The 23,685-nt window shown below is 39.4% G+C and overlaps 1 protein-coding gene across 18 annotated transcripts in view; it reads left to right on the top strand.

Annotated features, from left to right (window-relative positions):
* The window catches only part of SNAP91 (synaptosome associated protein 91), a 2,005,574-nt gene that overhangs the window by 1,238,632 nt on the left and 743,257 nt on the right, over positions 1–23,685 (top strand). For 17 of the 18 annotated variants that reach the window (XM_044066094.1, XM_044066049.1, XM_044066072.1 and 14 more), the window contains exon 8: positions 11,018–11,059. In XM_044066094.1, coding sequence (XP_043922029.1) covers positions 11,018–11,059 — 42 coding nt within the window. Of the gene's footprint in view, positions 1–11,017; positions 11,060–11,541; positions 11,572–23,685 lie in introns of all 18 variants that reach the window. The other variant, XM_044066081.1, reaches the window with a different exon arrangement.

The following is a 23,685-nucleotide window of genomic DNA, read 5'->3' as shown; positions in this document are numbered from 1 at the left end:
GGTAAAATTAGCACTGAACCTATCTGCCAGGATGTTGGCAATATAAGTTGGTTCTGTATATTTAGTGCCATTGTGCTGTAACTCACAGCAAATCTGAGTGTTGCCATCGAGATTCTTGACATAGCTATAGAATACTTTGTGGTTGTCTTTAGAATCAGTGGCAATTTTGTTTTCATAACTAGCTTTGGAGGATTTTATGAGGGATCTCAGCTTCTTACTGAGGCTGACCAGGGAGTTCTTCCAGTTATGGGATTTTACTCTTTTTGCAACAGTTTCTTTCTTCTGTTGTAGAGTTTGTTTATGGCAGGGGACCACCAAATTGGCTTCCTTTTTTTGGAGGGTAGCACCTTGGTTCTGTTCGGGATAGCACGATCCATGCACATGTGTAAGTGCTTATAAAGTGCATTTGTGTAGGATTCAGCAGTCATACCTCTATTGTCCGTCTGCATGGGTGTTGTTTGCCACTTCTGTCTTAAGAAGCGTGAAGTTGGCTTTGGAGAATTTTTTTGGGTGGTTTCCATAATGGGGGGTGGGGTCGGGATGTGGATGTCTAGGCTGATTAGCTTGTGGTCAGATCTGATCAACAAGGAATTGACCTCTGGTGTGGAACACTGGTCACCCATATTGGTAATGACCAGGTCTAGGATATTGCTGCCCCTGGTGGGGGTGTGGATAAGTTGAGCCAAGGTGTTGGAATTTATGAATTCCAGGAAACGTTGAACAAAGATTTGGTACGAGTAGTTTTCCCAGTTAATGGTGGGGTAGTTGCAGTCGCCTATTATTAGGGTGTTGGGTTGTACCCTAATATTTTACAGTGTATGAAGAAATGAGGAGTGGGAATCCTGGGGCATGGTGGAGGATCTGTAGCAAGTTACAATTTGGATTGTGGTCTTGCCCAGAGTTAGTTGCACTTGGATAATCTCGGATGCATTATGCTGGGCAAACTAGCCTTTACATGTGAAACCTAGTAATTATTTCTGTCTCAAGACAATAGAAAGAAACCCCTAGCACTAGACAGTCCTGTCTCTTAGCTGAGATAAACTAACTTTATAACGCATCGTAAAACTCTTTACTTATTTTCTTAGAGTTTGCAAGTTAACTCTGTATGTCCTAATTTCTACTATGAAAACATACATCTGGACAGGCATATAGTCCATATACATTTCTGCTTTTTTCCAGCAGGGTGCACTGTGGTTAAATTTTTGAAGCTCAGCACATAACATATAGGTTACTTACATTTGTAGAAAAGTCTATGGATCATATTAATATTTACAATGATAAAGAATTATTTACAAAATTCTAGCTAGCTGGGCTGGCAGCCTTCACAGCAGTCACCTTCCAAAAAGTTAATACCATAAATTACAGCACAAAAAAAAAAATTCTACAAAATTAACTAATCTTTTTGGACGTTATATATGCAAAATCATTCAGAGATGTGGGTAAATCTGTGCATAATATAACCATCCTCAGTAACTGTATTAATGGATATTTTTTGTAATTCACTAAATACATCCTATCTAGTAGTGTGCTTTCTGTAAAAAGGTGTGTTTAAAAGAAAATGCAGCTTCAATTTTAACTCTTAATATATGAAAAATATATCTGTAATCTGATCTGTAAGTAGCTGTACTATTAGTTAATATTATGGCATTACAGCATCTCTAATGTATTTATATTTAACAGCTACTTATATGACTTACTTTTCGTGAACATGTTTGGAAATGTATGATCACCTAAAAGCATATATTAAATTTCTTACAGTATGAAACAATCCTATTGTTTACTACTACTGGTCAAAATAATAACTTGCTTAAGTTGGTCACAAACATTCACAGGTAATGTGCTTCCACCTTATATAGCATCAGATCTCCATTTCCCCATTCAAAGATTCCATTTGAAGCTTCTCCTGTGAGTTCAAAGGTCAGCGCCAACTTCTTGCTGCTTCTGCGCATTCACATAACCACAAGACTTCTTTTTTTCTAGTGCACAGCTCGCAACTTTGTTCAAGACACCAGAACAAGGTAAAAAAGAAATAAAAATGTCCAAGTGGAAAATGCATTTAAAAGTTAATCTTGGGCTATAAAAAGCTTGCAGTTGTTCACATGCAAGCTGATCTTTCTTAAAACTGTAAATGGAAATAACAAAGTGCTTAAGTAGGCTATTAATTTCACAGAATAGTGTCAATTCAAGAGAAAAAACATAGCTAAACAACTTTATATACATCTCTGTCATAACATAAGTGCAAAAACATTATAAATTGACTAGCGTCTCAGACCCAGAAAAGAAAATTTATATGAAGTCAATATTAAAATGTGAATATAAAAATATATATATATATCACCATTATATAAAGTATATATATTCAGTCTTCATGTATATATATATATATATATCACCATTATATAAAGTATATATATTCAGTTTTCATTTTAAAATGTGATGAAGTCCTTTGTCATTACTAGTTTTTCCCTTTAACCGAGGAACGTGACAGTATACTAGTACAGAATTAAGCATTTTAGTATAGAATTAAGCATTTGTCTTTTAGCATTAGTATGCAATGAGCAGAAAACAACTTGAATTATAGTGTACTATTTAAGATTGCTAAGAAAATCCAGCAAAATGCCATTAAGCTAAGAGCATATATGATGTAGTATTATTTAGTTTGTTGTTATCTATCATGTATTTAGAAAGACAAAGATATTACCTTAAAAATGTGATGTTCTTCTGCAGTTGTTAAATCAGTGTTTCAGGATTATAGAACATGCATGAAAAAAGGAACAACGACAAAAAAGAGAGAGAAAAACCCTTGTTATTTTTTCCTTAAATGTTTTACTTTCATTTCCTTTAGTTGTCCATCCATTTTAGGTTCGTATTAGATGACCGAAGACACATTCTATCGAATGCATCTTGGTCGAACTTAAAACAACGAAAAGGCAAAATAGAGAAGCTGCTTTTAAGCGAATTCTTTCCCAGGGAAGAATTTGCTTGGCCTCTTTTGTTACTTTGCCATTTTCGGCACTGTAGTGCGATCTCAGAGTTGGTATATTTAAGTAGGGGGTGTGGGGGGGGGGGTGAAGCCCCAGACTTTATGTATTTTTTCAAATTTTCATTTTTTTTTTTGGAACAGTGATTTTATTCCCTTGGGAAAAAAAATCACTCTTCTGAGCTTTCGAGATTGTAAGCTTTCGCTTATATGGGGTTGATTATTCATCGTTTGCTTTTTTAAGTGTTTGATGATATAATACAGACCGTCCATTTTTAACTGCTTGTCTTTTAAAATTAGCTGAAGATCAATCCACTTCCTCTTCTTTATCTAAAAGGCTATTTTCTAATCAAAGTCTAGGGATTCATCAAGTGTATTAATCTGGCATTCAGAAAGGAATATTTTGAATTTTGCGGGAAATATAAGTTGAACCCTGATATTAGATTTCTTTAAATTTTTAGTTAATGGAATGCAGGCTTTCTTCTTGGAAATCACAGAAGAGGTATAGTCATTGTCAAATCTAATATTTTTCCCATTAAATGTTATCAGAGAGTTAGACCAGGCTGTTTTAGTACCAAGTCCTTATCTTGTGTAGAGAGGAACTTAATTGTAGAGCTCAATGTAGCTGAATTATTTGTTGAAGAAATATTTGAGAGACCTATGAGCTCTTTCTATTCCAAATGAAAGTGTTTCTGGCAAGTTAACTGTTTGGTAACCAGTTATTCAGAAAATGTAACATACTGTTACCTTATTCCTTCTCAGGTACTCCAAATATTCTTATGTTATTTCTCCTAAACCTGCTTTCTAGAGCTTCTTACCTTCTCCCAGAGAAAAGTGTTTTATTTCAAAAGGAGTGCCATTTGACTTTCCTTCTCATTCAGCCTTCTATCTCTTTCATTTGCTGACACCTCCATGAATGAAATTTGATCTGAGTGTTTCTTGATAATTCCATTTAGTAAATCAAGTTGTTACTTATTCTCCTGTTTTGTAATATGCATTTTACTCTCTAACTTATCTGTTTTGACTGAAAGATCTTGAATACTAGTAACAAGAGACTGCAGTTCTTTCTTCATCACATTTTCCTGAGGGGAAACTTTAGAGTACCTCATGACTGAACTTGATTGAAAACTTCTGACAGGAAAAAAAGCAAAATAGAATCTCAGAATACTAATTTTCCTCTTTAATTTCCACAACAACTTGTTTATTGTTGAATAAACATATTTTGAAGATAGTTTCTTAGGTATAAAGATAAATAATTCTGACAGAAAAACTGAAAACAGGCAGAGCAAAATTTTTATGCTGCAAACTGCTTAGCATCTTAGCCACAACCCCACTTGCACTATTTGCTTTCATCTATTGGAAAAACTGGTAAAGTGTACTGAGCATCAGTTATAATCTTTTAACACTTGATACGGCATCTAGAGTTTATAGGCAGCCAAATGGATACTATGACCCAAGTGGCTTCATTACCTCTTCACCGCATCACATCACTGAGAAATCAGGTGTGGGACCTACTGTCTCGTCTGTCCCCTCCAGTGAAACTAGTGTTGCATGCTCTTGGGTTAATGTCAGCTGCCATTATTCTAGTTCCACTAGCAGGGTTCTTCATACGAATCCCCCAATGGACCTTGGCAGTACAGTGGCCTACTCTTTATCAATCTCTATCCGTTCCCATCAAACTCGCTCCAATTTGCAAACGTAATTGTCAAAGGTGGCTCTGGTCTGACAACCTGTTTTTGGATAGACCATTCTCTCTTCCTCCCCCCACAGCCGCAGTGACCATAGATGCTTCCCAGCTGGGGTGTGGTGGGGGATTTTCAAGGAAAAGATAGTCTAATACACGTGGTCCTCCTTGGAGACCTAGTTGCATATCAGTGTGCTAGAGATGAGAGCAATCCTTCTACCATTGCAAGCCTTTCAGGATGTTCTTCCCCTACGGACTATTGCAGTACACACAGACAACATGTCCATAGACTGGTACATCAATACAGGAGGAACCTGTTTCTGCCTATTGTGAACAGAGGCCATGAGGGTCTGGGAATGGGTGATGTCTTCAGACCACTTTCTAATTGCAAAACACATACCTAGGAAAACCAACGCAGACTGAGCAGGTCCATTCTGATTCCTCATGAGTGGTTCCCTCAATCCATCAGTAGCAAACATGATTTTCAGCCGTTGAGGCCAGCCTTGCTGCAGTCTCTTTGCTTTCCCCTCAACAAGTACTTTGCAATGACTCCCCCCTCTGGGGGACTCACTGAGGGATTCTCTGATACACGATTGGTCCCCAGGTCTCCTCTATACATACCCCCCCCCCCACTGATCCCGAAGTTTCTAGAGAAAGCAAGCAGGATGAAGAGCTCAGTCATCCTCATTGCCCCCTTCAGCCTCAACAAGTATGGTTCTCCTTTCTCTGGTCTCACCTCTGATATACTCCATGGATAGCGGAGCCCAGTCAGGATCTTGTCACAAATCCAACATTCCAATTTCCATGCCCTCAAGTTGACTGCATGGTTTCTGTACTTCCAGTTATAGTAAGACAGTCCAGGCTCGAATCCCCAGTTCATGGCATTATCTTGGCCTTCCAGAAGGCCTCCACTAAGAAGGTTTACAAAAGTAAATGGAAAAGATTCTCTATATGGGCTTCTAAAGCAAATATTGAGCCTTTCTCAGCTCCTACGTCAGCCATCCTTATTGTCTCACTACTCTTTTTAGAGAAGGAGCTATCTTTTCTACTAATAAACTTCAATTAGCAGACATATCCAACTTCCATGCTGGTAATGATTCCCTTTCTCTTTCAACTTCCAGACTATGTAAAGTTTTCTTGATGGGAATTTTCTTTCGTAGACCTCCAATAAAAGATGCCTCCTCTCCTTGAGACCTAACCTTATTCTCCAGGAGTTGACCCGGAAACCCTTTGAACCAGCTAACAGTTGCAAAATGAAGTTTCTTTCTTTGAAAACAATCTTGTTGGTAGCTATAGCCTCAGCAAAAATAATTTCTGAGCTCCAAGCCTTATCAGCTAGGCCTGCTTACATTATCTTTCATAAAGATAGGGTGTCTCTGTGAACCACCTCTTCCTTTATGCCTAAAGTAGCCACGGAGACTAACAATCAGTCCATTCAACTTCCTGTTTTCTTTCACAACTTTTCTAATAAGGGCAAATATATAAATATAAATACAAAACACTGGAGCAACAGAGGAAGACACCTACCAGAAATTAGCGTAAAAAACCTTTACTCAACGCTTTAGTCTCAGACTTCTTCAGAAATACAAATACAAACGTTTACTACACTTGTATACTAAAATCATGTCCCACCCACAACCATAATTAAATAATTAAATCAATTAATGCAATAAAGCAATTAAATTAATACAATTAAATGAACTTACAGACATTTTATAATATCAGAATGTCAAAATAAAATGAAAAAATGTGTGAAGATATGTACTTTCTATCTACAGTCTACTAAAAAACACTTAATATTAATAGATTATTTCCTTTCTACTCTATTTCTTAAATTACCACCCCTTAAGTCAACTTCAGTATGTTCCAAAACACTAAAGGTAATTTTTTTATATAAACTACATTCTATGGAATGTCTAAATAAGGTATTGTTGTCATACTTGGTCTTAATAGCGTAATAATGCTCCTTAATGTGTTTACTTAAATTCCTAGTAGTCATCCCTACGTAAAATGCAGTGCATCCAGAACACAAAGCAATATATACCAAATTATGGAGTTATAATTAAATCTCCTGCGTACACTGATAGTACGGTCTAAATGAGGTAAATTGATGAAAGGCTCTTCATAAATGTATCTGCAAACATTACAACAGAAACATTTAAACATACCCCTATCAGTCACAGGCATAGATACCAACTTCTCATTTTTTTCTAACAAACTCTTGATAGTGTTAGATTTTTTTTTATAAACAAAACAAGGATCATCACCTAAAATGGTATGTAATTCACTATTACGGGCGATAATCTTCCAGTTATTAGTGACTACTGACTTAATTTTATTACTATGTACCGTCATATTAATAATACATTTAGGTGCTGTTGAAAATGAAGTGGGAGCGGACTGACCAATAGTGTTCTTAACACAAAGCCCCTTTTTTAAAATGGGGGGAAACTCCAACTCTCTTCTGTCCTTAATGTTAGTACTAACTTCTTGAAGTAAAGACAATGGATACCCTCTACACAAAAATAACTCACTGTTAAAATTAACTTCTTGAAGAAATAAATCATCATCAGTGGTCATATGAGATGCTGTAATATATTGACCCTTGGTAATATTTCTTTTCATGTACAAGGGATGATTACTACTAAAGTGTAGGTAATTATTCACATAAGTAGCTTTCCTAAAAATTCTACTGAAAAAGTGCTTATCTATGGAATTCCATTCCAAACTTACATCTAAGTAGTTTACTTTATTACCATAGCCACTTAAAGTAAATTAAAAAAAAAAATCACAACTCACATTTAGTTGTACAAAAAAAGAGGAATGTTTATCATGAGGTCCTTTAATGATGAAAAGCAAATCATCAGTGTACCTACGATAGAATAAAATGTTAGAAGCAAGACCAATGGTGAGTAAAATTTCTTTTTCCCACCATGCCATCACCACACCAGCGAAAGCTGGGGCTACTGTAGCCCCCATTGCTACACCACAAGGCTGTTTATAACTTTTCTTATTAAAAATGAAAAAAAATTATTGTCCAATAACAGTTCCAGCAAGGAACAACATGTTTTAACTGTAGATTCAGACCAGGTAGTATATTTAGTAAGAAAATGAGACACAAACGCAATCCCTACTGTTTGTGGAATGCAAGTATGTAAAGAAACAACATCAGCAGTCAGTATAAAGAACTCAGTCTTTTCTATACTTGGGTCCAAATAATGCTGACTAAATAACCTAATCTGTTCCAAAATTGACCAAGAATCCTTAATAAATGAAGGCAACTTTTGAACCACAGGGTTAAGTAGCATGTCTAAATATAGCAATAATCCTTCTGTAGTACTGCCAGATGAAGAAACAATAGGTCTAAAAGGAGGATGGGAAGTGTTTTTCTGAATTTTGGGTATACCCAATCTAGGATTGTCAAGGACAAGAAAATCATAGATTTCAGCAGAAATTTCACCATTCATCAAAAGGTCATATAAAACATATTTTGCAAACCTATAACTTCTATCTATATCACTGTTCACTTCCATATATTCAATTCCATTGTTTAAAAGATCTTCCATCGCTGCAATGTAATCAACTGTAGACATGATAACCAATCCGCCCCCTTTGTCAGCCTTCATAAACCTGACATTATCTATGTGTTGAAGCTAGTACAGAGCTTTCTTCTCTTCATAACTTAGATTAAAATAAAAGTTATCAGGTTTATTTCCTAGTACTTCTGTAATGTCTTTACTACAAAAGGCTTCAAATACTTTCAAAGTATTGTGCAAGTCAGGGTTAAAAGCTGAAGATTTTCCAAGTGTAGCAGAACGTGATACATTCACGTCTTTAAAGATGTACATTAAGTTTAACTTTCTAACATACAGCTTCAGATTAAGCAGTGCATTAGCTAAATCCGCTCTGCTACTAGGAACAAAATTAAGTCCCAATTTAAGCAAACGTACGTTAGTCTCAGACAAAACAAAATCAGATAAATTATAAATTTTAATGCCCAAACTCATGTTGTTAACCAGTCTAAAGTCTGCATAATCTTGGACAGTTACTTCCAAAAATGGCTCCGTGCCCATCCTTGTTTCACCCGTGAAGTCGTTGTCGACCCTTTGCCATTTTTTGAAGTGTCTTTATTATTGTTATTAGAAACTGAACCTAAATTCAAAGCTGTTTTATTACCCTTCTGTGTTGAGGAAGCATTGAAGCCATTAACGTTCTCTTGTTGATAACGTAAAATGTTCGATGCTGTAAAAACAGTAGTTGAAGTTGAAGAAACTGTGTTTAAAGTAGAATGCCCAGCTTGCACTGCTGAGCTGTATAAATGTTTATTGTCTTTGTTAAGAGGTGGTTTATGATGCATGTCTTTATGTGATTTCTCACTAATAAAGAAAGCATTACCTTCTTGATAAGCTTTGATGTCTCGATCAATCTTTTTAGATTTCCTTTGAACCGCACACAGAATGTTCATATTTGTCAACTGATTCCAACATCTGCTTATATAACCTAGAACTGTTATTGGAATCATTTAAAAGTACTTTACATTCATTGTCCAAAGCTTCTAATTCTGATTTTAAGTCTGTTAATAAAGTTTTATTGCGTTTGACCAATAATCTTAGAAAATCAAGCCCAACTTGGTTAAAGAAAGAAACCAGTTCTTTAAAAAAGGGATCTTCCTTAAATACTCTGTTCGAAGTTTTAAAGAACCTCAGTCCCTTAGGGCGAATATATGCTGCATCTTCTTGATGTTCATAGACAATTGCATTTTTACCTTCTCAGAACAAAGCAATACAGGAAGTCTGATCAACTATCTTTTCCCCTAACTGCTTGGGTCAGGCAGTTTCCAAAGTTACTCTGGGCAAATGGATTACTGACTGTATTTAACAGATCAATTCTCAAAAAGGTTAGGAGTTGCCACATCCTCCTTGAGCCCACTCCACCAGATCCATGGCTAATTCATCTGCTTTTTCATCTAGAATTTCTATTGATGATATCTGCACTGCAGTCACTTGGTTGAAGAACCATACCTTTGTTACATATTACAAATTGGACATTGTCTGCAGAAGTAGGGCTTCCTTCGGTTTGACAGTGCTCCGGCATATCCTTCCTTGAGGGTCTCCAAAGAGCTATGTAGCTGTGGACTCTGACCCATCAGTGAGGAAGAATTAAAAGGACAACATCAGATTTCGAAGTTAAGTACTTACCATAACTTGGTATCTGTGTTGTCCATTTTCATTCTTCCTCACCTTCCCTCCCAGACATCCCCAGGCCTCATCTCCCCTAGCAGAATCTTGGATAATAATGGAGCCCTCAGGTTCCAGGTTTATCTCAGTGGGCAGTAAGGCAGCAAACTCGATCTGTGGCGTTGAGGATGGAGTGAAGCATTATGGGTAGAGGGATGAGCTCAAGATTCAGTTCCAAGTCTTGGAAGTGCAGCTGAGTCAGATCTGAAGGTCAGATCCGTAATCCATCATTGAAGAAGAATGAAAATGGACAACACAGATGCCAAGTTATAGTAAGTGCATCACTTCTATTTGTTATGCAACCCCACCAAGCATTGTAACAATCGGCTTTCAAGCAAGGGACATTGCTGGCTGGCAAAGAACAGCAACAGAAATTAAAACAGCTTTTGAAGCTCTTTGTTTTTCAAGGAGACACTTTGTTTGTGCCTGCAGTCTGTTTGACAGTGCCACAGTGTTTTTCCAGCTTTCAAAGGCTTTGGAAGCTGGTAAAACATGAAAGCCAGTAGAACACTTCACTCTTGCACTTTTATTTTTCTACAGCTGGTAGTGCATGGAATAGATGAAGCTTCATATACTACAGAGAATTTTACTATCATGTCTCTGATCATAAAACTTTGCTCAAATTTCTTGGCATCCATCTCTCAGACACATAATGTATATATTGGATATGACAGAAGAACAAATTATAATCCTCTTTATTGCCAGTATGCTTAGTTTATAATTATGCATGAAGTTGGAGACACTTGTTTAATAGCTGCAATTTCTCTTGATCATAACAAAGCTTCTTGTACGTAAAGTAGCAGGGTTTTTTTCCTAATAAAAAAATCAGTTAAATAGCAGTCATGTGCTCAAATTGTTTTTTTTTTTTTTTGATGAATTTGTTTTAAAGAAACCGTGATTTCTTATAGGATACACAATTATCTTCCTATGGGGAGACTTTGTATTCAGAAAAGTTAGTGTTCAAATCATAGTTTGTAAGTTACACAGTAAAACTGTACACAGCTCTGATCAGCACTGCAAATCTTATGTTGAATCCTGGTAAAGTATTTTAATTCACTTTTATCATTGTCCATTTGGAATTTTTTTTTTTGATTTGCTGTTTTTCTCTTCCCACAGCAAGTTGGCATTGACAAAGGAGATATTCCTGATCTCACTCAGGTAAGATGTTTTTGATATCTTTGCATGTGTATATGCTGGTGTATGTTTCAACAGTGCAGCAAATTAAGTAACATCACGTAATTATTCCACAATGTAGCCTTAAGTTACTAAATGAAATCAGCAGTTTTAGATCTGCTTTTTATGTTGGTCCTGAAGAACAGTTTGATTCCCACTCACATTAGAATCTGTTTTTCTGTTTCTGCTTGAGAACGTCTACTTAATCATTCCTTTTAGCAAAATGACAGGAAAAAAAACTACAGTACTTTTTCTGTCTGTTACAGTTCTGCAAGGCTGACTTTATGGACTTGATAAACATAGAAATGTTGTTTAGAAGAGTAGCCACTTAAGTAAGGCATGTAATTTTTAGAAATCCCACTTAGTGTGTGATTTCCCATTTATCTGTCTAGATAGTGTTTGAACACAGATGACGTTTCATTGACTGAATAATGACAGGAAAATGCCCCTTCTGTTTTCACTTGCAGAAATGCAGGCTGATCCCCAAAATTGAGAGTGTGAGTAGTGTATACTGCATTCCAGCTGAAACAGCAGTACTCAGGGCTTAAAATACATTGTCAGGATTGCAGTTTGAGTGCATTTTACCATATCTCCCTTTAGTGGACTTCGATTGGAGTTTTAATTCCAGTGTTGGATTCCAGAGTCAAGGTCCACTGAAATGTGCATGCAGGGCAGCCACAATGTAACGGAACATTTATTGTCTTAACATTTTGTATTATTGATATACAGTTATATGACCTGGTGGTAACTAGCTCCCTTGATTTACATTTGGCATGATCAGATAATGAATGACACATCTTTTCATGTAACCGTTTATACTGGCTTACATGCCCAAGGAAGAAGATTTTTAATGATTTCATTGAGAAACTCCTTTTGTGGCTTTCCTGTCTGTTCCTCACAATGATATGCACAGTCTTCTTGCAGACTGAACATTGCCATTACTGGCTTGCTGTACAGCATGTAGCCATGCTTATGACTTAAAGCAAGAGACATTGTGCTTAATTAAAACTTTGAGCAGTTGCTAAAAGCAGAACCATGCCAGTGACGAAATGCATGTTACAGCAGTACCATTAGTATCGTGGGACTGAAGCCGGTGTGCAGGGCAAGCAGGAGAAGGCAGAACTTCCAGAAGAAAACCTCTTATCCCATCACTATCATTAAAAAGAAGAGTGGTGGTGTAAAACAGCAGATTAAATAAGTTCCAAAATGGGGTGTGTTGTGCCCTTTAAGATGTACTGAATCAAAATCTGTTGTCTACCTTTTTTAATGCTTTTGGTAATTGCAAGCAAGTACAGAGCTAGAAAAGTATCTGTTATTTTGCTGTTGCACTGCTTGATGTCATCTTTTGTAGTTTTTGGCACTCTGAAACTTGATCACAGTAAGCCACGTACATGTGTAACAGCCTGCCTAGCTACTATTTTGTAATATGGAAAAACACACATACACTCGTAAGTTAAGTCTCAGTGGTGACAAACGAGAGCTATCAGGGCAGTAGATACCTTAAATTTCTGCCATAGAGGAGCTGGATGCAAAAATCCCTTTTAAATGCTGAAACATTTCATTCTTCTTTTTGCTTGTCCTTTAGGATGCAACAAGTATTCCATCTCATCAATTCTGATTATTTGATCCTGTTTGACATCATGCAGATTATTTATTTTTTTTGTTTTTTGTTTAACTGGGTAAGTGGACTAGTACTGAGATTAGACAGTGAAATCTTAACACTGATGTTACATTCTAAAGCTAGCTTATTTGGGTAGCAGTAGTCTGACTCGATTCTTCAGTAGGCCTGTTTTGGTTATCAAGAGCATGATGATGTTAGATATGAAAAAACTTAAAATTTTAAAACCAGTCTCCAGTTTCATAGAAATTTTTAAAAAGAATATTATTAACCAAATAGGCTGCGATGACATTAGTAAAGGATTTCATTTTAGGAATCTTTGTAGTATTAGATGGAAAAGCTTGTTGAAGTGAGTAGAAAGAACAGTAGTAAAGTTTCCGTCATTGTTAACTCTAGGAGGTACCTTCCTGCTGATAAAATATTTATATACTGAATTATACAAAGTTAAGCAACTACAGGCGGTTATGCAGACTTGTTACATACTAAAAAACAGAGTATTCGATATAGGACAGAAGGCCAGTGATTACAGCTTAGGTGGGGAAAAGGATATGTCGTCCAGCTTTGTACTGAAGGTTGGCATTTTTTACTTCCTGCTGTAACTGCGTGTGAGTGTGTAAGTGTAACAGGTAATGTCCATTTATGATAGTTTATGGCTAAAAAAATGTTAGCCCATTTACTTGCTTACACGTTTATTAAGTACGTAATATAAATAAATGTTTTTCACTGGTTTTTTGTTTGTTTTTATTTTTTTAAACAACCTTTTTTATTGTGATATTTTGCATTTCAGAGCTGAGAGATTCAGGTGTAGAAGTTTTGAGTTTTTGACATAAACTTCCCTCAGCCTTCATTTTTAAGGGAAAATGCTTCTAAACTTGCATATAGACTTCATCCAGAATGTCAGCAGTCAAATATCAGTGTTCCAGCGGATGGAATGAAATATTTAACTGGAATCCTACCAGTGATTTTTACTGACAGGTTACAGAATATATCTGAAAAGAGGATAGATACCCTTTTTCTTGAGAACAAGATATCAGAGTAAGAAAATTAACTAGTGAGGGTGTGGTTATGTAGCCCACCCCCCCACAATAATTTTTTCCCATTGGTTTTACATTTGTTTGTTTAAAATGTTTATTTTTTTGCCACAAGAAAGTCAAATTTTCAGTGTTGTCACACCACAATATCAAATGTCGGAATAGCAATGCTTAAATCATCCAACCATTTTTTGACTTAAATGCCAGTATTTTTTCAGATTGTGTTTGCCCTTTCCATAATACAGGACAATCTTGAAGTTGGAATATGTAATATGTGTGTGGGGGGTGTAAAACAAGCCAGTTTTTGTTTTACTGGCATTTAGGTGAAAAGTCTGTTTGATGATGCATTAGTATTTTGACGTTCAGTAGTATGGTTTGTCGATATTCTGTCATAGACCCATATTTATATGTATGTGTGTGTGTGTGTGTGTGTGTGTGTGTGTGTGTGTGTGTGTGTGTGTGTGTGTGTGTGTGTGTGTGTGTGTGTGTGTGTGTGTGTGTGTGTGTGTTTGTGTGTGTATACATATATATATATATATATATATATATATATATATATATATATATGAGTGTGTGTCACTCGGCTAAAACCAAACATATCAGAAGCTGGCATATAAAGTAATTATACAGAAAATGGTGTTTTTATGTGGGAGGCAAGCCCCACATCACCATCTCTATGTAAGCCAGAAAATTGCCCAGCCCTTGACAACATAATGTAAATTACGTCCTCAAAAAAAATTTATAATCTAAACAAAAATCTCCAGCCACTATAACAAATCATGTAATATTGCAGGTGACTCTGTATTCAATTACCGTAGCTTTACTATGGAACCACATCCCACTAGCACCTAAATCTGTTCAGAATCCAAACTTATATAAGACCCACTAAAATTTAAAATTAATGGATCTGCTCCTGTACATCTTCAGGATGAATGCAGATGTTACCTTCAGCTTGCCATATCATCAAAACATTTTTCTTCATTCAGAATCCCATACCACACAACCAGTCTTTATCTATGACTGAATAGTTTTAATAGCATCTCCCAGCTATATTCCTTATTTTAGGATACAGCTCATCCCCACCTCTATATTTTTAATATAGACATATTTATAATAGTCTCTGAACCTGCTTTACACCCTACCTCTGAACTTCAATATAAACATTTTCTGCCTTACATAGTTATTTACCTGACCTAAATTTCTTTGAATTTCTAAGCGCTAATTGCATGATTTATTATCTAGCTGACAAACCCACTAATGCACTTTTTCAAATGTTCAGTATTCAGCATCTACTAATGCATAAGTATCCTTCATACTGTATTAGCAGCCTGTGCTTTTATATGAATGTAATCTAATCAGACAATGTATATGTAGTTGTTAATGTGTATTACTTAATGTCTGTTCATATGTATTGGATGGTGCAGTGGTGTAGCAGTTAGCATTATCGCCTCACAGCAAGTGGTTGTCCAGTTCGATTCTCAGTTGGGGTGCCTTCTGTGTGGTGTCTGCATGTTCTCTCTGCATTCATGTGGGTTTCCTCCATGTGCTCCTGTTTTGTCCCACATTCCAAAGCCATGCAGTAGATGGCTTGGACACTCGGTAAGTGTGGCCCTCCGTGTGACTGTGTGCACGCTAGTATGTGGTGCACTATCTGAGGAGAATTGGGCCTTAGGCTAGCAACCCAACCCTGTAAAACCCATACCTGCTACAGAAACAATAAGTGCTGAAGGGTGCTCGTTGCCTGATGTGCTATATGCATGGGAGCGAATCCAGGATCTAGAATCATATGTATTATTGGAAGAATGTTTAAAAATGTTTTAATGTGTTGGAGCTTTTCTCCCAGGGTTTTACTGAAAAGGGTTTTTTGACTAAACCCTATTGACAAACCTGGTAAACAAAATAAAAATAAACAAATGTTAACTCTACAATCACACAGCAGTGTTTGTAGGGAAAACTTCCTCATCCATATAGACCATTTGACACAGTTTAACAAAAATGGAGGATAGTCCAAGCCACTTTTTGGTGGAGTCCACAAAGTCCAAACCTAAGTTCCAACTATCAGGAGAAATAGAAATGCAAGGGAAATGATTCAGGAAAAAGAAAGGGCAAAACTGGAAAAAAATGTTAAAGTGACTAAACAGGCTCAAGTCCTTCGAAACACTAAATAACATAGCACCAGTGACAGTTGCAGTGCTACACACTAACTAACATAGCACCAACAGCAGTTCCAGTGCTACACACTAACATAGTACCTATGACAGTTCCAGTAGTACACACTAACATGGTACTAATGACAACTCCAGTACTGCACACTAACATAGCACCAGTGACAGTTCGTGTTGCACACTAATATAGCACCAATGACAGTTCCAGTGCTACACACTAACATAGTACCAAGGACAGCACCAGTGCTGCACACTAACATAGTACCAATGACAGCTCCATTGCTACGTACTAACATAGCACCAGTGACAGTTCCAGTGCTACACACTAACTAACATAGCACCAATGACAGATGTTCGTCGTGTTTCACTGTTGCAGTCATTACATTTGGGTTATCTGCTTGCAGTAGCCCTCAGTCAGCCTGATTAACAAAGTCTTGGGTCCTGCGTCAGATGCTGTCCCTTCTTCCATGACGTCAGGTCGTCAGGGGGTATAAAACATGCAGTCGATGCCATTACATCAGTCTTTCTTGCCGTGCGGTGCCCGAAGCAGAAGCAGTTCGCAAGTGTCAGTCAGCCGACTCCTGAAATTTTCGTTTTCGAGTTTCAAAACCGAAGTCTTCAACTAAAGCTGCTGAACAGGTTGGTAAACATACTTTGCAGTGTGGATTTGATTCATTAGAGGCCTCTTGCAGGGCTGCTGTTACTGGGTCTGTGCTCAGAAGGTATGCTTGGCTTAAGAAGCAATCTTTGCCTGATCATGTTAAAGCTAAACTGTTGGATGCTCCCTTAAATCAGGACTGCCTGTTTGGCAACAAAGCTGAGGAAGTTCTTAAAAAAATGGAAGATAAAGCTAAATCTATGCAAACTGTTAGAGTTCTTGCAAGTTCAGCCTCCTAGATTTAGTAGGCATTGGCCCTCTAAGAACTGGCCATTTCCAGCCCCTTCCAGGTCTTCTCAAGCCAAACCCAGACACAGCAGAAACCCCAGATTTCAGTCCCAGGGGACACACAAGACTAAGCAGTGGGGGATTTCCGCACACAAATCTGGGAGTAGTAAAACTCCTCCCTATGGAAAACTGTCTCAATGAAGCACTTCCTGACTGAATGCTCCTTTAGGTGGAAAGATTGGTCTGAAGGCCAAAAACTTGGAACTCATTACCCAGGGGAAATGGGTTTTAAATATGGTGTCCCAAGGATACAGAGTTCACTTCCACACGTTACCAACACCACACGTGGCCAGATCTACCCCGAAATCAGTGGGCAGAGGCCCAAAGTCAAGTTCTCTCTCTTAAGCACGGGGGCTATTCAGTTGGTACCAGAAGAGGAAAAGGGACAAGGTTTCTATTCAAGACTTTTCCTGGTACCCAGAAAAGGCAATGCACGGCATCCTATCATGGACCTTCCTACTCTAAACACCTTTCTGGTGATTCCAAAATTCAAAATGCTGACCCTTCACCAGCTGCTTCTTATGCTAGGCAAAGATGCATGGTTGGCAACACTGGACTTAAAAGAAGCATTACCTGCACATCCCTATCAGGGAGTCTTGCAGAAGATACCTACACTTCAAAGCAGGCTACATGCACTATTAGTTCTCTGCACTGCCCTTTGGCTTATCTACTGCCTCCAGGGTATTCACAAAGTCCCTAGCTGCAGTCATTGCATTTTGCAGGCAAAGAAATATTCAAGTATACCCATACCTGGACGATTGTCTAATTCAGCCAGAAAGCCAGGACATACTTTTGAATCATCTGGCCTTTGTTCAAAGGGTGCCAACTTGTCTGGGGTACACCATAAACGAAAAGAAATCACACTTGGCACCCTGTCAACAAATTATATTCCTGGGAGCAAGCTTGAATACAGCTTCCCAGATGGCTTTCCTCACACCAGAGAAACGGATTAATTTTACAACCTACTTTAAACAAGTGGCCACAAAAACGCAGCTATCTGCAGGGCAAATACCTTGAGGTTCATGGCCTCCTGCATTCTTCTAATTCCGTATGCAAGGCTGCATATGAGGAAACTACAATGGTATCTCAAAAGCTTATGGTGTCAACATTCACAGGATCTAGAAGCAATGATTCATATCATACCTTGCCTATGCCTAGAGTTCCTTTGGTAAGCAGAGGCCTGCCACCAAAACAGGGGACTACCATTCACACTACCCCCTGCCGCCCAAACCTTAACAACAGACACATCAGACTATGCATGGGGGTCTCACCTGGCAGGGAAGTGCATTCAGGGCAAATAGAACCCAAGTCAAATGCACCTGCACATAAATCAAAAGGAAATGTTAGCTGTACAGAATGCTCTGACAGCCATCAAGGACCACATTCTTCCAGGACAATTAATGGTAAAGACGGACAACACCACTGTCATGTGGTACATAAAAAAGCAAGGGGGGTACACATTCCTACCCCCTCTGCAGACTAACCATGGCATTGTGGAACACAGCCTTGAGCTACCAAGTGAATCTACAAGCTCAATTCCTGCCAGGAAAACTAAATACACTGGCAGACGGACTAAGCAGAAACCTCATGGACCCACATTAGTGGAAACTGGAACCAAGGATTTTCAACATGTTGACAAGCAAGTGGGAGAGCCCAGATATAGACCTGTTTGCCTCCCCCCAGAACCATCAATTGGACAAATTTTGCACAAGGATTCCCCACAAGCTAGCTTGGAAAGTGGATGCTCTATCCTTCAGCTGGAAAAACCTATCAGTTTATGCCTTTCCTCCTCTGCCTCTGCTCTCCAAGATACTACTAAAGATCAAACGAGACAAGCCAAGAATGATTTTATTTGCACCAGACTGGCCACTCCAACACTGGTACCCCCTCTTGTGCAGTGTGTCACGCTTAGCCCCGTGGCACCTGCCTTAGACTTCTTACCTGTTGTCTCAGCAGGAGAACCAGATTCTGCACCCTCAGCTGCAAACCCTGAATAAGCAGCCTGACTAATTACCTAATCTCTCCTTTACCATCCCTCAGTAAATCAGTGATGGATATAATTTTAGAGGCAAGGAGGCCTAGTACTAGAAAATCTTATGCTGCAAAATGGAAAAGATTTTGTGCCTGGAATCAGTCTCAAGGGATGAGTGCAGCAGTGCCCAATTTACCACAGCTTCTACAATACCTGAGATGCTTCATAAGGGCTTGTCCTTTTCCTCCATCAAAATTCATGCCTCAGCCATTTCAACTCATTACAGCACAGAGCCTCCCCTCTTCTCTCACCCACTGCTGAAGCAGTTCCAGAGAGGGGCCAATAATTTAAGGCCACCCAGGAGAGCTCCAACTCCAGCCTGGGACCTTAACTTTGTCTTGGAGAAACTCACTCTTCCTCCTTTCGAGCCAGCTACTACTGCAGATTTAAAATTCCTTTCGTGGAAAACCGCTTTCCTTTTAGCAATCACTTCTGCAAGAAGGGTATCTGAATTACAGGCCCTTATGGCAGTGGAGCCTTTCATCATCTTTCATGCAGACAGGGTATCTCTCAGAACCAGTACCTCCTTCATGACCAAGGTGGTATCCAGTGTAGCTCTTAATCAGTCCATTCGTTCGCCTACCTTCTTTCCTAACCAACAGAACAAAGGGGAGCAGAAACTGCACTCCTTAGATGTGCACATACAACTTGGATTTTACTTGGACAGGACTAAACCTCAAAGGAAATCTGAACAATTGCTGGTGGCATTTGTTGCAGGGGCAGAGGGGAAAGCTATTTCAAAGCAAACCATTTCAAAATGGATAGGCCACTGCATTCATTTCTGCTATAAGCACCATGGAAAACCTATCCCGCAGGGCATCAGACCCCATTTAACCAGGGCTGCATCTACCTCCACAGCCTTTCTCAGGGGCGTTCCTACCAGGGACATCCTAGAAGCTGCTACCTGGAGTTCTGTACATATTTTCACCAAGCATTATCATTTGTCAATTTTCTCTAAATCCAGAGCTGGCTTTGCCACTGCAGTCTTGCAGGGTCTTATAGCTGGTCCTAATTCTATTTAAATTCCTCCTCCCGACCTTAGCTTTGGGAATCTACCCAAATGTAATGACTGCAACAGTGAGACACGAAGAACATAGTACAGTCGTGTACACTTACCATAAATGTAGATGTTCGTGTGTATTCACTGTTGCAGTACTGGTTACCCTCCCACCAGCCACTTTCTTCTTTTGGCTATACCTCTACTCTTCCTTGCTATGCTCAAAAAACTTTTTGGTGTATTTGCTTTTTTGTTGGAGGTATATCCTTGTAATTATAGATTTAATTGATGATGTTCATCTCACATTGCTGCAGTCCTTACTTATGGGTAGTCCGCTGTCCTCGGTCGGCCCGAATACCAAAGTATTAGGCTGACGTCGGTCATGGGCGCCTAGATCTGACATCAGAGCGTCAGGGTATAAAGGCGCATGACCGACGTCATATCCTCAGTCTTTTTTGCCGCATGGTCCGATGCAGAAGCAGCGTTGCAAGTGCCGTTCGGCGTTCTGAAATTTTTCGTTTTCGGAGTTTCAGACCGATACCAAGTTGGGCTAAGTACCCCGTTGGGGAATATTTTTGTTTTTTCTTGCCTCAGTTACTTACCGGATGTCAGAAAAAGTGAATAATTGTATTTCTTGTGGGAAACAGATACCGCATAGGGATTACCACTCACTTTGTATTCCTTGTTTGGGGCCGGAGCACAACGTAGTCGGGTGCCGGTTTTGTGCTAGGTTTAATAAGCGCACTATAAAACGGAGGTTAGATTGCGCTAGGTTAGTCTTTGGCAAGAGGTGTAATTATAATATGCCGTCGGATGTTCCGACGCCCGCTTCTACTAAGAAGCGCAAAGACAAATCTTTAAAGCCTAGGCAGGATGATTCGTCCGTTTAGGACGCCGGACCTTTAGAAGCTACAGCTGAACAGGTGGATCCGGCTGAAGTTTCTGTTGAGTCCCAGGGGGAAACTTTGATTTTACAAAATGTGGCCTCTCAGGAGGCAGGTCAGGCTGAAGGGGCCTCTCAGGTTACTATTCTCCCTTCTATGCCTAAGGTGGTTAGGCCTTCTGCTACTGTTTCTAAGGCTCCTTCTAAGGGCAGGTCTGTTTTGCCTTCCTCTGGTGTCAGTTCTGGTTCTTCAGGGTCTGTGCCTAAAAAGCACATGCTTAAAATGGCAGAGGATTTGATTACTTTAATTAGAGGTTCTATGCGCCCTCCTGATAAGAGGCCCAGGATGGAGCCAGAGTTGGAAAGTTTGGAGCAGGCCTCAGATGATTCAGAGTCTTCTACTGAGGACATTCAAGATTTCCTCCTTATTCTGATTCTGATGCAGAGGATTCACTCCTTCTGCTTCTCCTCCAGAGGATTTTTCATTTTCAGAAACTCTGCATTCCATGAGGGAGCATTTTAAGTGGGAGGGACAGGATTACTCTGATTCCGGAAGAGGCTTAGGGAGTTCTTGTTTTACCACAGCATAGACCCTTAGCTATACCTCCGGTTTTGGATGTTGTTTCAGATGTTTTCTCGAAGCTTCCCTTAATCCAGATTCTGTACCTCCTGCCCCAGTTAAACCGGACAGGTATTACAGGGTGCCTGAGGCTCATAAATATCTGTATAAGAGTCCTAGGGCGGACCCAGAAACTATTAGTCAGGGGCCTAAGGGTGTTAGAGCCTCTGTTGTTAAGAATCCGGTTCCTCTGGATAAGGAAGCTAGAGCTTTGGATAGATGGGGTAAGAAGGTGTATACCTCTTCTACTTTAGCAATGAGAGCTTTGAACTGCCAGTTTCATATGTTGAAGTATCAGAATTTCCTCCTTTCTCAGCTAAGATCTAAAGTGGGTGCTTTGGCAGAGGGCATAGAGTGTAAAGAATTGCAGGATTTAGTGCATGTTTCTGAACAGGTGGGTAAGCACTCTTTGCAATGTGGTTTTGATGCTTTACAGGCTTCTTCTAGGGTGGCGCCACTGGTTCAGTTATTCGTAGGCACGCCTGGCTTAAGGATCAGAATTTGTCTGAGCATGTTAAGTCTAGAATTCTGGATGCCCCTTTGCAGTCTGAAGTTTTGTTTGGTCCTCCTGTGGAGTCAGTCTTAAAGAAAATGGAAGACAAGGCTAAGTCTATGCAGACTGTTAAAGATTTTGTGCAGGTACAACCTCCAAAGTTTAGTAGAAATTGGCCTACTAAGGGGTGGACGTACCCTTCTTCTGATTCTCAGTCTAGGGGTAGATCTAGGCGTGGTAGGGGCAGAGCTCAGAGTACCTTCAGGCCGAGACAATGGAGTTCGCCTGCTCAATCTGCTGGTGAGGGCAGGGGCCAGTCCTTTCGTAAACAGGCCCAATGACCTGCATTTTCAGCTGCCAGATTCCTCTTGCCTGGCAGCTCCTTTGGGAGGAAAGTTGGCTCTTTTCAAGCAAAATTGGCATTTAGTCACCCAGGACAAATGGGTATTGGACATTATAAACCGAGGTTACAAGTTCTATTTCCATACCATGCCTCCTTTCAAAGGCATGCCAGACGTCCTCCTCGGCAAAGGATAGAGGCTCACAGACAAATTTCTTTACTTCTTCAAATAGGAGCTATACAGCCAGTTCCTCTGTCAGAAGTGGGCCTAGGATTTTATTCTCGCCTGTTTCTAGTTCCAAAGAAAGGAAACACGTGGAGACCAATTTTGGATTTATCTATCCTCAACACTTACCTGGACATTCCAAAGTTCAAGATGCTGACTTTACAACAGCTTTTACCTCTGTTGGGAAAAGATCACTGGATGGTTACTCTGGATCTCAAAGAGGCTTACCTTCATGTTCCTATCAGGCCCAGTTGCAGGAGGTACCTGCGTTTTCGGGCTGGAAATTTACATTATCAGTTCTCTGCATTGCCCTTTGGCTTATCTACTGCCCAGAGTGTTCACAAAGGTTCTGGCTCCAGTGATAGCATTTTTCAGACTAAGAGGAATACAGATTTATCCTTATTTGGACGACTGTCTGATTATTGCACAAGAAAAGGACGAACTTCTTCATCATCTACAGTATGTGATGGCAGTGTTAAGATGCCTAGGGTATTCTGTGAACGAAACAAAGTCCAGTCTAGTACCCTCTCAGGACATGTGCTTTCTGGGTGTGAGACTGAATACAGCTTCCCAGATGGCTTTTTGACCCCGGACAAACAAAGAAGCCTTTCTCTTTATTTCCAGCAAATGTCTCTACGGTCCAGGCTGACTGCAAGGACAGTCCTTCAAGCCTTGGGGTTCATGGCATCTTGTATTCTGGTGCTTCCCAATGCCAAATTGCATATGAGGAAGCTTCAATGGTATCTCAAAATGTGTGGACACAGCACTGCCAAGATCTAGACACTGTCATTCAGATAATACCTTGCATTCAGAAGGAGTTTTTGTGGTGGGCTCAGGAATGTCACCTAAACAAGGGACTCTCTGTGACCCGCCAGAGGCGAGTCAGATTCTAACGACAGATGCCTCGGACAAGGCTTGGGAGCACACCTCAATGGAAAATGGGTGCAAAACACGTGGCCTGTCAAACTCCAACATTTGCATATCAACTTGAAGGAAATGTTAGCAGTCCAGTTTGCATTGATGGCTTTCAAAGATTTACTTCGTCCAGGGCAGGTGTTGATTCAAACAGACAACACTACTGTCATGTGGTACATCAACAAGCAGGGGAACCCATTCTTACCCTCTTTGCAGGCAAGCGATGATTCTGTGGGAAACTGCTCTCAATCTACACCTCAATCTTCAGGCAAGGTTTCTACCAGGAGCACAGAACTCCTTAGCAGATGTATTGAGCAGACAAATAGTGGATCCTCACGAGTGGAAA

Source organism: Protopterus annectens, chromosome 1.part0, assembly GCF_019279795.1.
Source record: "Protopterus annectens isolate FY-2018-M chromosome 1.part0, PAN1.0, whole genome shotgun sequence".
Classification (NCBI taxonomy): Eukaryota; Metazoa; Chordata; order Ceratodontiformes; family Protopteridae; genus Protopterus; species Protopterus annectens.
The sequence above is the reverse complement of the archived record's forward strand: the minus strand, read 5'-3'. Positions and strand labels throughout refer to the sequence as shown.